Source organism: Hemiscyllium ocellatum, chromosome 24, assembly GCF_020745735.1.
Source record: "Hemiscyllium ocellatum isolate sHemOce1 chromosome 24, sHemOce1.pat.X.cur, whole genome shotgun sequence".
Classification (NCBI taxonomy): domain Eukaryota; kingdom Metazoa; phylum Chordata; class Chondrichthyes; order Orectolobiformes; family Hemiscylliidae; genus Hemiscyllium; species Hemiscyllium ocellatum.
In genome coordinates this window covers 24932370-24945226 of record NC_083424.1, presented here as the reverse complement: position 1 = coordinate 24945226, position 12857 = coordinate 24932370, and the positions used below count along the sequence as shown (strand labels likewise).

Genomic DNA, 12857 nt, shown 5'->3' with positions numbered 1-12857 from the left:
CCCCCCCGGCCTTGGTTTATACCCCCCCTTCTTTTGTCATTTTTCTTACCTTACTGTTTAATATTATCATGGGGGTGGGGAGAGGGATTTGATTTTCTTCTCTCTCTCTCCCCCCCCCCCCCCGGGTTGTTTTATTTTAATGTTTTATGTATAGGTGTGGGTATATACGTGTATGTATGTATACATATATAAAAAAGCCGGGGGGGTTTGGTTAATGTTAGTGGGGGGAGGTGGTTACCTTATTCTATTTTACCTCTGTCTTTAGGAGTGGGGTTGTTTCTCCCTGGTTATTTTGTATTATTATATTTAATTATTATTTGTTGAGGTTGTAATTTCATAGCTATATGTTTATATATGGTATTAACATTACCAAATATATCTAGGTGTTGGTATGGGTGGGGATAGGGTGCTCACTGTTAACTCTAGCTTTGTATTATATTTGAATTCTCCTCATTTTATTGAGGAGCGCCTGGGTCAAGGGTGGGACATTGGTTGGGAGAGGATATGATGGACATTTGGAAAGGAAGTGACACCCCCTGGGAACAAGGGGGAAAATCTCCACTTAAATACATTTTTTTTATTATTTAGAAATAGTTTTTTGTTATACTGTTGTGAGTGTGTTAGAGAGCCTCTATTTTTGTAAATTTTATATGCTCAGGATGTTCTGGATAGGGTTTCCCCTCCCGAGGGGTCTCGGATTTGCCCGGATGATTATGGTTGATCAGTCGGTTAAGTGGTGCACCTGGAATGTCAAGGGGAGTAATTCGCCAGTCAAAAAGAAGAAAATATTATCAAATCTTAAGAAGGAGAGAGTTGATATAGCTCTCCTACAGGAGACACACCTGCTGGATAAAGAACACTTGAAATTACGACAGGGTGGATTTGATCAGGCCTTTTTTTTCTTTTAGCTCAAAAAGCAGGGGAGTTGTTATTCTTGTTCGGAAGAATTTCCCTTTCAAAATCTTAGATCAGGTAAAAGACGAATCTGGACGATACATTTTGATTAAAGCCCTTATAAATGGAGAGGAATATGGGACTTTAAATTTGTACTGTCCCCCGGCACACCCTTTTAAATTTATAACAGAAGCCTTTTCAAAATTGATGGCTTTTGGTGCCCGTCATATAATTATAGGGGGAGACTTGAATTGTATTATGGATCCGGAAATAGATAGGATTCCCAAGAGTGCTGCAGGAGTATCTCCCAGATCTAGACAATTGGCGGATCTGAATAAAGAATTAGGATTAGTAGATGAATGGAGATGTCTTCATCCACAGGGCAGAGATTTTTCTTTCTACTCTAATCCACATAAATGTCATACCAGAATTGATATGTTTTTTGCCCCCTCAATTTTTAAAAATTCCATATCATCCTGTAAAATAGGTAGTATAGCAATTTCCGACCACATTGCTGTATATATGGAAACTATGGCGAGGAACAATGGGACATCCCCTCGGCGTTGGCGTATGGGCCCCTTTCTAATGAAAGATAGTAAATTTGTAAAGTACTTCTCTCAAGAATTTAAAACTTTTTTAGAAATTAATTCAGGTACGGCTAGCAACCCATCAATGATGTGGGAGACCATCAAAGCTTACACGTGAGGTTTGATCATCTCTAACTCAGCGACCCAGAAAAAAATTGAAGGGAGAACAACAGTGTCTGCTTGAAGCTCGCTTAAATGCAGCCGAAACAGCATACACTGATAGACCTACTATTATTAAATTGCAAAGGATTACAGCTCTTAGGACAGCTCTAAACACTACGCTTACTCAAACGGCTAAGAGGGAAATATCATTTGCAAAACAAAGATTATACGAATATGGCGACAAACCGGGTAGATACTTAGCATTTCTTGCAAAGAAAAAAAGGCCCCTCAGACAATTACGTCTATCAAGGAAAGTACGGGTATTTTGACTCATGATCAGAAAAAGATTAATGCGATCTTTAGAGAATTTTATTCTGGGTTATATAAATCGCAGGATTGTGAAGATAGGACTAGGAGGGTGCAGTCATTTTTTTGAAAATTTGACCTTTCCGGGCCTAACTCCGGAACAGATATCGGTCCTAAATGTTCCTCTAACAGTCCAATAAATACTTGATGCAATTAGGCAACTTCAGGGCGGAAAGGCACTGGGCTCAGATGGTTTTCAAGCTGAATTCTATAAAGAATTTACAGAAATATTGGCTGGTCCATGTATGGACATATATAACTATGCATATAGTCAGGGCTGTCTCCCGCCTTCACTGAAAGAGGCAAATATCTCTCTTATCCTTAAAAAAGGAAAGGACCCAGAAGATTGTACGTCATACAGACCAGTCTACTTGCTAAATGTAGATTATAAAATCCTTTCTAAAACGTTAGCATTGAGACTAGAAAGGGTACTGCCATATATTATAAAGGAGGATCAGATGGGGTTTATTAAGGGCCATAGATCATCCAATAATATTAGAAGGGTCTTGAATATTATTCAAGCCTGTCAGGGAAAGATACCAGGAGTAGTAGTTTCATTAGACGCGGAAAAGGCATTTGATAGGGTTGAATGGTCATATTTGTTTTACACATTGGAAAGGTTTGGCGTTGGACAGGTGTTTACCAAATGGATCTCAACATTGTATAGTGATCCCAAAGCAGTTGTGGTTACCAACGGATTAGGTTCTGATAGCTTCAGTGTGGGTAGGGGCTGCCGTCAGGGATGTCCTCTCTCGCTATTGTTATTTATGCTAATAATTGAACCCCTAGCAGAAGCTATAAGAACTGATCCTAATATAACGGCCCCGAGGATTGGTACAGGTAAACATAAAATTACCCTTTATGCAGATGATGTTCTTCTATTCCTCAGTAATCCTCTGATGCCCGTACCTCGCCTAATCCAAGTTATTAATACATTTAGCGCATTCTCAGGCTATATAATTAATTTTTCAAAATCGGAGGCTATGCCAATGGGTAGCCTTGTTATGCTACCCCACTTAGTGGATGGATCCCTTTTTCCCATTCGTTGGTCCCTGGAGGGCTTTTTATATTTAGGCATTTTTATTACCCCAGTATTTGGTCAGTTGTATAAGGCTAATTTTGTGCATTTACTGGAAAGGATAAGGCAGGACCTCCAGCGATGGGGAGACCTTCCAATTTCCTGGCTGGGTAGAATAGCACTAATTAAAATGAATGTCCTGCCCCGTCTCCTATACCCTATGAGAATGCTTCCGGTGATGCTGCCGAGGATGGCCCAAAGTAAATTATATGGCTGGCTGGGTTCCTTTTATTTGGAATCATAGACGGCCCCTTATTAAGCTGAAGAAGCTGCAGCTTCCACAGGCAAGGGGAGGATTGGGCTTTCCAGATTTCAGGAAATATCTATTAAGTTACATAGCTGATTAGGTCTTGTCTGATCCACAATCAATCTAGTTGGATATCGAGGCCTCTCAAGTAAAATACCCACTTATTAACCTATTATTTTCAGACAAGAGGAAAATCATTACAGATCACTGTAAAAACCCTATAATACTAAACGCAATTAAGGCTTGGAATATAATATGGCAAAATGAGGCTAATTCACATAAAACATCCCCCTATGCACCGATTGTGGGAGCATGGGGATTCCAAACGGGGTTTACAGATGCCACTTTTAAACTCTGGCGATCCAGGGGTATCTCATGTCTAGGGGACTTATTTAAAGATGGGGCCCTGATGTCTTTTGAACAGCTGCATCAGAAATTTGGATTACCTAATGGAGACCTCTTTCGATACTTCCAAATTCGAGACTATATACAAAAGAAGACGACATTATTAGATCGTTTTTATAAATCAGATAGAGAATGTTGTGTCCTACGACCAGTGGGGGTATCTTCCGTCAGTACTATTTATCATTTACTACATGATGAAGTATCGGGAGATATGGATAATCTGCTTAAAACACGGGATCAGGATTTAGGACAAGAAATCTCTATAGAAACATGGAATGATATTTGGGAAAACGCTAGAAGAATTACTATCTGTAACAGAACCCAGGCTATCCAGCTGAAGATACTTCATAGGGCCCATATAGCACCGGTTCGATTGGCAAAATTTAAGGCAGGAGTATCTCCAATGTGTCCCAAATGTAAAATAGAGGTGGGCACTCTTGTACATTGCCTATGGACCTGTCATAAGATCCATAGATATTGGACTCAAGTAGCAAGTACCCTGACAGAAATTTTAGGAACGGAAATTAAAGTGGACCCTGTATCTCTCCTTTTGGGCTTTTCAAATTTTCCCTCCCTGGACATGTACGGGAAGAGACTGTTTTCTATTCTCTCTTTCTGTGCAAGGAAAAATGTTTTGGTGAACTGGGTGGCTGAGGGCCTCCCTGGACTTTCAAATTGGCACAGATTAATTATGGAATGTAGTCCCCTTGACTTCCTTACAAATATGGTGCACCGAAAGACCAAATTATTTTATAAAATATGGCAACCCTTCTTAAATTACATAAATACTGATATTTCAGCTATCCTAACGAGGGCTTTTATTTAATTGAGATGACAGACCTGGCTGGTCCGGGGCCCCTTAGGAGAGGAATCCCGCATGAATACGGGTTTTATTATATTTGATGTTAACACATTCCGAACATGTCAGAGACCTAAATATACACTCTGGTTAGTTGTAGGTTAGATTAGTAGACAGTTGAGTTTTGTTTTTTTTTTCTTTATCGGTATTTTTTCTTTTGTTAAATTTTGGCTATTGTATATTTGATTTAATTGTATATCAATGTTTGTATTTGAGAGTTTTGTTTATTTTTGTAAACTTGTAAAAATGTTAAATTTCTAATAAAAATATCTATTAAAAAAACATTAACTTGTATATAGACAATTCATTTAAATGAACTGGACTAAGTAATTTTCCTTGATTAATTACTAGGTTGTGGATTAAAATTTCAATCTGGGACTTGTATGTAGCTTGGACTGACATACAGTGCAGTGCTAAAGGAATACTGTGTTGTTCTTTGCTAAATTTTGAAGGCACTGCATTACTTTGAAGAAAATCTTGCAATGTTCTTCTCCTTCAACCTCCTTTCCGCACCAAAAACCACAAACTATTCTGATTTCTCCTTGATATTTGTGAGATATTGCTGTGTATAAAATGTCTGCCGACAGTGCAATTGAAAAAAGTAGCTACTTGTCAGATTAACTCATTGTACATGATGAGATTTGCAGACAATTTTAGAGAAATGCTAATGTAAGTGAAAATTTGCTTTTTTCACTTAATTCTGAAATGGTTCTAATTATGATTTATTTTGATAATCAGTTTTGAGAATGACAGCATCAGGCAGTTACAAAATGATCACTCCATATGCTCATTGTGTCTGTGGGATCAAGAGCTATTTATGACTCTAGTGTTAATAGTTAGGTGTTGTCGGTCCTTATTGCTGGCAAGTTATGCTTTAATACTTCCTGCCTTAGGTTCCTGAGAAGGCTTCAAATCTTTCGTATTGTGCACAGCATTGATGAAGAGACTGAGAAAAAGAATAAAGCTGATCTTAAGCGCCTCTTTTCTTTGGCTAAAGATGTGAGTATTATTTATGTTAATGTGTTATTAATGGACAGTTTCATTTCAAGGACTGGAATTTATTTAAAGTTATGTATCTGACATGTATTTCTAATTCTCATATCTGCAGTAGTTAAAAGATAATATAGTTCTATAGCTTGCAGCTAGTAGGCTTTAACGGACTTCCAACTTCAGTATTTAGATAAAAATTCACTTTGAATTAAGAGCATGATTTGACAGGTATGAATTTTACACAGTAAGTTTTACTCTTGCTGTGTTCAGCATGCGGTACATCTCATGCATTTGGACTTGGTAAGAGAGACAATTAAAATCCTGATTTCTAATGTAATTATTCACTTGACTAGAATAATTGTGTTTAAAATGTCAAGAGAATGAATTTTGAACGATTTGTCTGCTTTGACCAAGGTAGCGATCCCATAGAATATCCATGTAAGCCGTGATAAAATATTTTTCCAGAATTGCTATAGATCTTCTGATCATATGGTGAGCAAGCAGGAGACCCATATCAGGGATTTACCCCATGTGTGTTTACCAGCCTTCAAACTTTCTTCTGTGTATTGAAGTGCCATTCCAAGTGCTAGCTCCTCTGCTTCCACTTGTATTTATTTAATTTACCACAATTGAAATTCCAGCTATAAAAATAAGCAAAATTATCAACGTTAATAGAATTCTGACCAAATATTATGCAAAAATATAACCAACTACAGAAAAACTGGAGTCGGCTATACAGATCCCTCACCTTTTGGATTTTTTACTGGATTAAAAATTGAATTCAAACAATTAAAATTTAAGAATGTTGCAGGGAGTAATTTTGGTTAAAAACACGCTTTTAAAGTGAACTCAGTACTAATCAGAAACACCTGTGCAGAAGAGTAGATTTAGCATGAGAGTTTCAGCAAATTGATTATCATGATTTAACCTTGCCTGTCAAAAAAATAAACAGTGGGAAGGTTAGTAATCAGAAACTACTTTTTTTTTATGGTGTGCTGTATGTAACCTTTGCATCCATTTCACTGAAAGGGTAAAATCTTTCATGCGTGCTCAAATGTGGTGAAATATGTCCACTGGCACTTCAAAGGCCCTGGTATATCATCATCTAATCAAACTGTTCACGAAGCACCTACGGGTCTTCATCTGAAATAAAGTTCCTGGAGTTGAAATTGTGATTGGGGGAGGTCCCATCCATTCAGCTGCTGACCAATCAAAGGTCAAGTCTTGCACTCAGCAGTGCCACATTGCAAGATATGACTTGCCAAATGGGCATCTAGGATCAAAGCTTAAAGTGTAAGTGAATTGTGGCGATGGGATATTCTGTGGTTGGGCGTTTTAGGCAGTGGGATTCTAAAGCAGGCTTGGAAGCAGGAACAGAGGGGTGACTTTCAGCAGAAATCCCCTTGCTGCATCCATGCCCTGAATCTCGCAAAAATTAAAACAGAGGGACTGTTTTCAACTCGCAGGTAGCCTGCACTAGTTAACCAGTCTAGTGGGCTGGCTATTATATAGTCTCACCTGAGATGGGAGCAGACCCTGACGTGGTCTTTAATTAATGGCTTAAGGTCTTTAATTAGTGGCAAGATAGTAAACTTCATGTGTATTTTCACCCAGAACTTATTTCTTGTGGAGGCAGGATTCTGGTTCACCACTATCTCATGTACTTGAGTTGCTTTCCTGTCTACAGGCCTACTGCCTCCTGGATGGAAAGATTCTGGCCAAGGTGCGGAGTGTGCAGATTAACCTACAAGCAAATGTTTCAGGATAGCTCGGGGATCAAGAGAGAGGACAGATATTTTCTTGTCTGCTAGTTCAAGTTTTAACCAGCAAAATATCATGTGGCCTCCTTAATGAGCACTCTGAAGTTATTTAGTCAAAATTAGTTGCTTAATGATTCCCAAGTCACCATTTTTGGCACAAGCTTCATTTCTTTTACAAGTTGGTACTTTGTGCGAAACATAAGTCCCCAATTTTGGCCACTTTTAGTTCTCCCCTAAAATATTGGGGGTAAATTGCACCCTAAATGACTTTATGACCATTATGTTTTGTAGCATTTGGAACTTGCCATTATTAAAAGCAGTCAAAATTAGCTAATTAGTTTCAATATCTATTTTCTACCTACAACCCAAGGCTACAATCAACTATCCTTAATTTAGGAAATGTTAAAATATTGTTTTACAGTATTACAAGTAGAAATTGTTACACATTCATCGTTTTGACATTTGGAATACGTTTTTTTCTGTTCAAAAGGAAATATTCCTTTGCGTTGGTGGGATGCTGGCACTAGTTGTCTCCTGTCTTTCACAGATAGTGGCTCCATTTTTCTTTGGCAAGGTCATTGACACTGTTATGGAATCAATGGGTATGTGAATCCTTTTCCTACTTAGTTAAGCACTGTTTTCATAGAAATACAACATTGGAATCTGCAATTAAGATGATTTGTTTAAAAGTAACATTGAGGACTAATTTCTGATAAAGATGCTGTTGATTTTGAAAATTGGAACAAAACTGTTACTGTGTTCCAGTATTTCTAATTAAAAATCTCAACACCCACTAATATCATTTATTGTATCCGTTGCTTCTGATGCGGTCTCCTGTACATTGGGGAGACTGGACGCCTCCTAGCAGAGTGCTTTAAGGAACATCTCCGGGACACCCACACCAATCAACCACACTGCTCTGTGGCCCAACATTTCAACTCTCCCTCCCACTCAGCCAAGGACATGGAGGTCCTGGGCCTCCTTCACCGCCGCTCCCTCACCACCAGACGCCTGGAGGAAGAACGCCTCATCTTTCGCCTCGGAACACTTCAACCCCAGGGCATCAATGTGGACTTCAACAGCTTCCTCATTTTCCCCTTCCCTCACCTCACCCTAGTTCCAAACTTCCAGCTCAGCACTGTCCCCCATGACCTGTCCTACCTGCCGATCTTCTTTTCCACCTATCCACTCCACCCTCCTCCCTGACCTATCACCTTCATCCCCTCCCCCACTCACCTATTGTACTCCATGCTACTTTCTCCCCTCCCCCACCCTCCTCTAGCTTATCTCTCTATGCTTCAGGCTCTCTGCCTTTATTCCTGATGAAGGGCTTTTGCCCGAAATGTTGATTTTACTGCTCCTCGGATGCTGCCTGAACTACTGTGCTCTTACAGCACCACTAATCCAGAACCAGGTTATAGTCCAACAGGTTTATTTGGAAGTACTACCTTTTGGAGCACTGCTCCTTCATCAGGAAGCTGTGGAGCAGGATCTTAAGACAGATTTATAGCAAAAGATTACAGTGCATGAAATTTCGAAATAAACCTGTTGAACTACAACGCAGCATTGAGATTTTTTTAAACCTTGTCCATGCCAGTCCAACACCGGCACCTCTGCACCAGTATTTCTAGAATAAAGTGCAGCATACAAATTTATCCACCAGAGGGTGCATTGATGCTGTTTTAGAAATGCATTAAACAACCAAATCATCTTGGAAATAACAAGGTTTGTGCTAGGTTGTAGTTTGTCAAACTGTGCCTTTGATCAAGGAACTGAAGCTACTGCTATGTGTGCTGGTAATTGTATTACCCATTCACATTGATGATACATTGGTATTCATAATATGTTTATAAAGATCTGAGGAATGAAACATGCCTGTGCTTCTACCAAACCAAGTGGATTGAGTACCCAATGATTTTTCCTGCCTTGAAGTTTCTAAGATAGTTTTTATATTTCGAGCTCTCTGTAATTGAGAAGATTTCTAATAACTTTTAGTCGACTTTCTTTAATTGAGCCGTGACTTAATTTAAAAATAATTACCTGACTACTTTTTTTGTGACCAATTTCAACATCACTTAATATTCCTATTTCTTAAATTTGAGTGGTTTCCTGACAAAAGAAATTTGTCTCTGTGTTGCTGCAAATGTTTCCAATATAATACAATTGTTTTTGCTGATTACCTGTAATAAGGTTTATTAAAATTTGACCTATTTTTAAATTCTTATCTCAATTAGCGAGGGACTACAATTGGTGATATCATAGTTGAAGCCAAGCTAATGAACTAATTGTGAAGGACCTAAACTAAGACTGTAACTTAAATAATTTGGATTACTTGGAAGTGACTGCCCATTCACCCTGCTCTCGCCTGATGCATATATGTATTTAAGTATATTCAAGTGAATTTAGTAAATTTGGTTTATGTTTTAGTTGGACAGCAATCAATGCCATTAGAATTGATGTGTGATTGTGATTACAGTGAAAGATTGATTGAACTAAGGATTAGGAATTTGTGGTGCTTTATGAAGATTGCAGTGGCCCATTTTCATTGTTTTAATCCCTTCTGTTATTCAAAGCTTTTCCTCTTGCCCACTTCACCTCATTGATCAGTTTTGTTGAATGTTCCTGTTCACTTTAAAGCATTACCTTTAGCAAAACATAACCTCTAGAACTCTACAATTCCTGTCTTTGCCAAATATGTCTTGATTCATATTCACTTAGTCCTTGTGCCTAGCAATTTGGCTTCTTATTTCCAAATTTCTTTGAAGTCATGTCGAGGTTTTCTTGGATAACCCCCACGTGCCTTGACTGCTTGATCATCTTATTTCTTGAGGCCTGCCCTAGTGATTCCTTTATAGTTACTCTTCCATTCTGCCTTTTAAATAAAATATCTCCAAAAATGTCTTCAAGTGCTGACCTGCACTAGACCTCATTTTCTGCTCAGTATTTACCTCTTCCCCATGTAAATGTGCTTCTGTTGCAGTTGAAATCTGTATAATAAATAACTGTACCTGACTCTTATGATCTGTCTGTTCTGAGATGCTGCATATAAGAGGATATAAAGACATCTGTTTATCAGCGTATTATTTCAATTCAGATCTTTGTCTCCTCTCTTTCTTGCTGTACCTATTTCTTGCTTTTCTGACATTAGTATCGTCTAAGCTATGACAAATTTCTGCTTTCATTTTTAGTAAGTAACATTTTACTGCGTGCTAATCAGTCTTCCCGCCACTAGTGGCCCATGTATCTGAAAATGTCTATGACTTTGATCCATTCCTACAACCAAACTATAAGATAAAATCTTGGCCAATGTTAGCCTGAGGAAATGTTATGGCTGATTCACTAATATGTTAAAAGCCATCCCAAAGGCAAAGTACAGGGTAAGAATTGTACTTCCTAGCATGCCTGTTTTGTCTTATATTTTGCTTTTCATCTCCACAATTCTCCAAGTTTGCGCTCTCAAGGCATTTAGTGTTGATGCATATTTCTGAAACCAGTCAGGCTAGTCTTTACAATAAAGCACAGTCCTGGAACTTCTAAAATTGAACTTATGACTTGACGTTGCCAGGCACTCGACCTAATTATGACAAGTGAACTCTGAACTGTTAGCCCAGCTTTATTCCTTGATTTTGAAGCTAAGCACATCATAATGATAGCTGCACTTCTTGGCTTAAAATGCCATAGACTGACTTTCCCATTAATAACCTTCATTACTGGAAGGAATAGAACCAATAGTGCCTGGTGTAGGTGCAGCATCATTGGATGGTCAAATTCTTGAGGTGAGGAGATTATTAAGGCTTCTTAGTTATTGCTATGATATGCTTTATCTACACTTACCAATAATGCTCCGCACATTCGTAATACAGCAAAGGAGGTCTAGAGGGATAGATATGGGGAGCAAGGAAATGATAGCGAAGTTAAACAGATATTTTGCACCAGTCTTTATGGTGGAAGATGTTTCAAACATCCCATTGATACTAAAGATGTGGAGGTGGAATTAAATACTATCACTGGAGAGATGCTCATACACAACCTAATAGGGCTAATGACAGATAAGTCACCTGGCCCTAATGGCTTGCCTCCAGGGCCCCAAAAGAAGTAGCTATAGAGATAATGGGGGCATCGGTTGCAATTTTCCAAAAATTCCTCTGTTCTGTAGAAGTGTCAGAGGATTGGAAAACTGCCAATTAAAAAAGGAAGGGTGGCAAAAAAAATGATTCAGCAATAGGTAATTAGCCTATTATCAATTGTTGGAAAGTATTGGAATCAGTTATTAAGGAAGTAATAGCTGAACATTTGGAAAATCACAATCAAGCAGAGTCAGCATGATTTTTTAAAATTAGATTCCCTACAGTATGGAAACAGGCCCTTCAGCCCAACAAGTCCACACTGGCCCTCAGAAGACTAATCCACCCACCCATTGCCCTACCCTATATTTACCCCTGACTAATGCATCTAACACTATGGCAATTTAGCATGGCCAATTCACCTGACCTGCATATCTTTGTATTGTGGGAGGAAACCAGAGCACCTGGAGGAAACCTACGCAGATACTGAGAACGTGTAAACTCCACATAGACAGTTGCCTGAGGCTAGAATTGAACCCAGGTGCCTGGCACTGTGAGGCAACCGTGCTAACCACTGAGCCACCGTGCCACTTCATGAAGGGAAATTGGCAGCTCAGTTTATTCGACCTTTCTGAGGTAGTCTCAACCAGAGTAGATAGAAGGGAGCTAATAATGTCTCATCGCCTTCGCAGCCCAAGATGCATCCTGGATGTCTTGTGGACTGACTGAGTCACCAACAGTGAAGTCTTGGCCTGCACACACATACCTCCAACAATGTTGTCTCTGCTGGCTGGGCTACATACACCGTGTGTCAGGTGGTAGGACCCCTCAAGATCTGCTGTACGGGAACTGGCCTCTGGCAAGAGAGCACAAGGGTGGCTCCATCTTCACTTGAAAGATGCCTGAAAGAGAGACATGAAGTCACTGAACATGTCGAGAGGTGGGAGGACATTGCCAGTGATCGCTCTTGCTGGAGGCTGGAACTACTCAGAGGTCTAAAAGGAGGAGAATTGAAGCTGAAGCTTGCTGCTGAAGAAAAGCGCACCGACCGAAACAAACAGCACCAAGACAACCCCGGAGGACAGCGCCTTCAAGTGCAGTCGCTGCAGCTAAGACTGCAGCTCCAGTGTGGACCCCTACAGCCACAACAGACGCTTCAGTCTTTGTTGGTAGAGCAGCAAGACTTCCCAGGCGCAGAAACTTGGTTGTGCAAGACAAACGGATGCAACCACCATTATTGTATTTGAACTTCCAGAAAGCATTCAACATGGTGGTACCTTGCAAAAGATTAAGTCATTAAATAAGAGCCCACAGTCGTACATAGGCATGGATAGAGAATTGGCTAATGGGCAGAAAACAGTGAGTAGGGATAAAGGGTTCTTTTTCAGGTTGGTAACCTGTAACCAGTGGGTTTCCACAGTGACCAGTGCTGGGGCTGCAACTGTTTGCAATAATTATTAATGATTTGGGGGAAGGAAGCAAATGTACTGTAACCAAATTTTCAG

At 39.4% G+C, this 12857-nt stretch overlaps 1 protein-coding gene across 2 annotated transcripts in view; it reads left to right on the top strand.

Annotated features, from left to right (window-relative positions):
- Positions 1-12857, top strand: part of LOC132827318 (ABC transporter B family member 1-like) — a 194391-nt gene that overhangs the window by 26851 nt on the left and 154683 nt on the right. For both annotated transcript variants that reach the window (XM_060843962.1, XM_060843961.1), the window contains exons 5-6: positions 5432-5537; positions 7779-7890. In XM_060843962.1, the coding sequence (XP_060699945.1) occupies positions 5432-5537; positions 7779-7890 (218 nt within the window). The remainder of the gene's footprint in view (positions 1-5431; positions 5538-7778; positions 7891-12857) is intronic.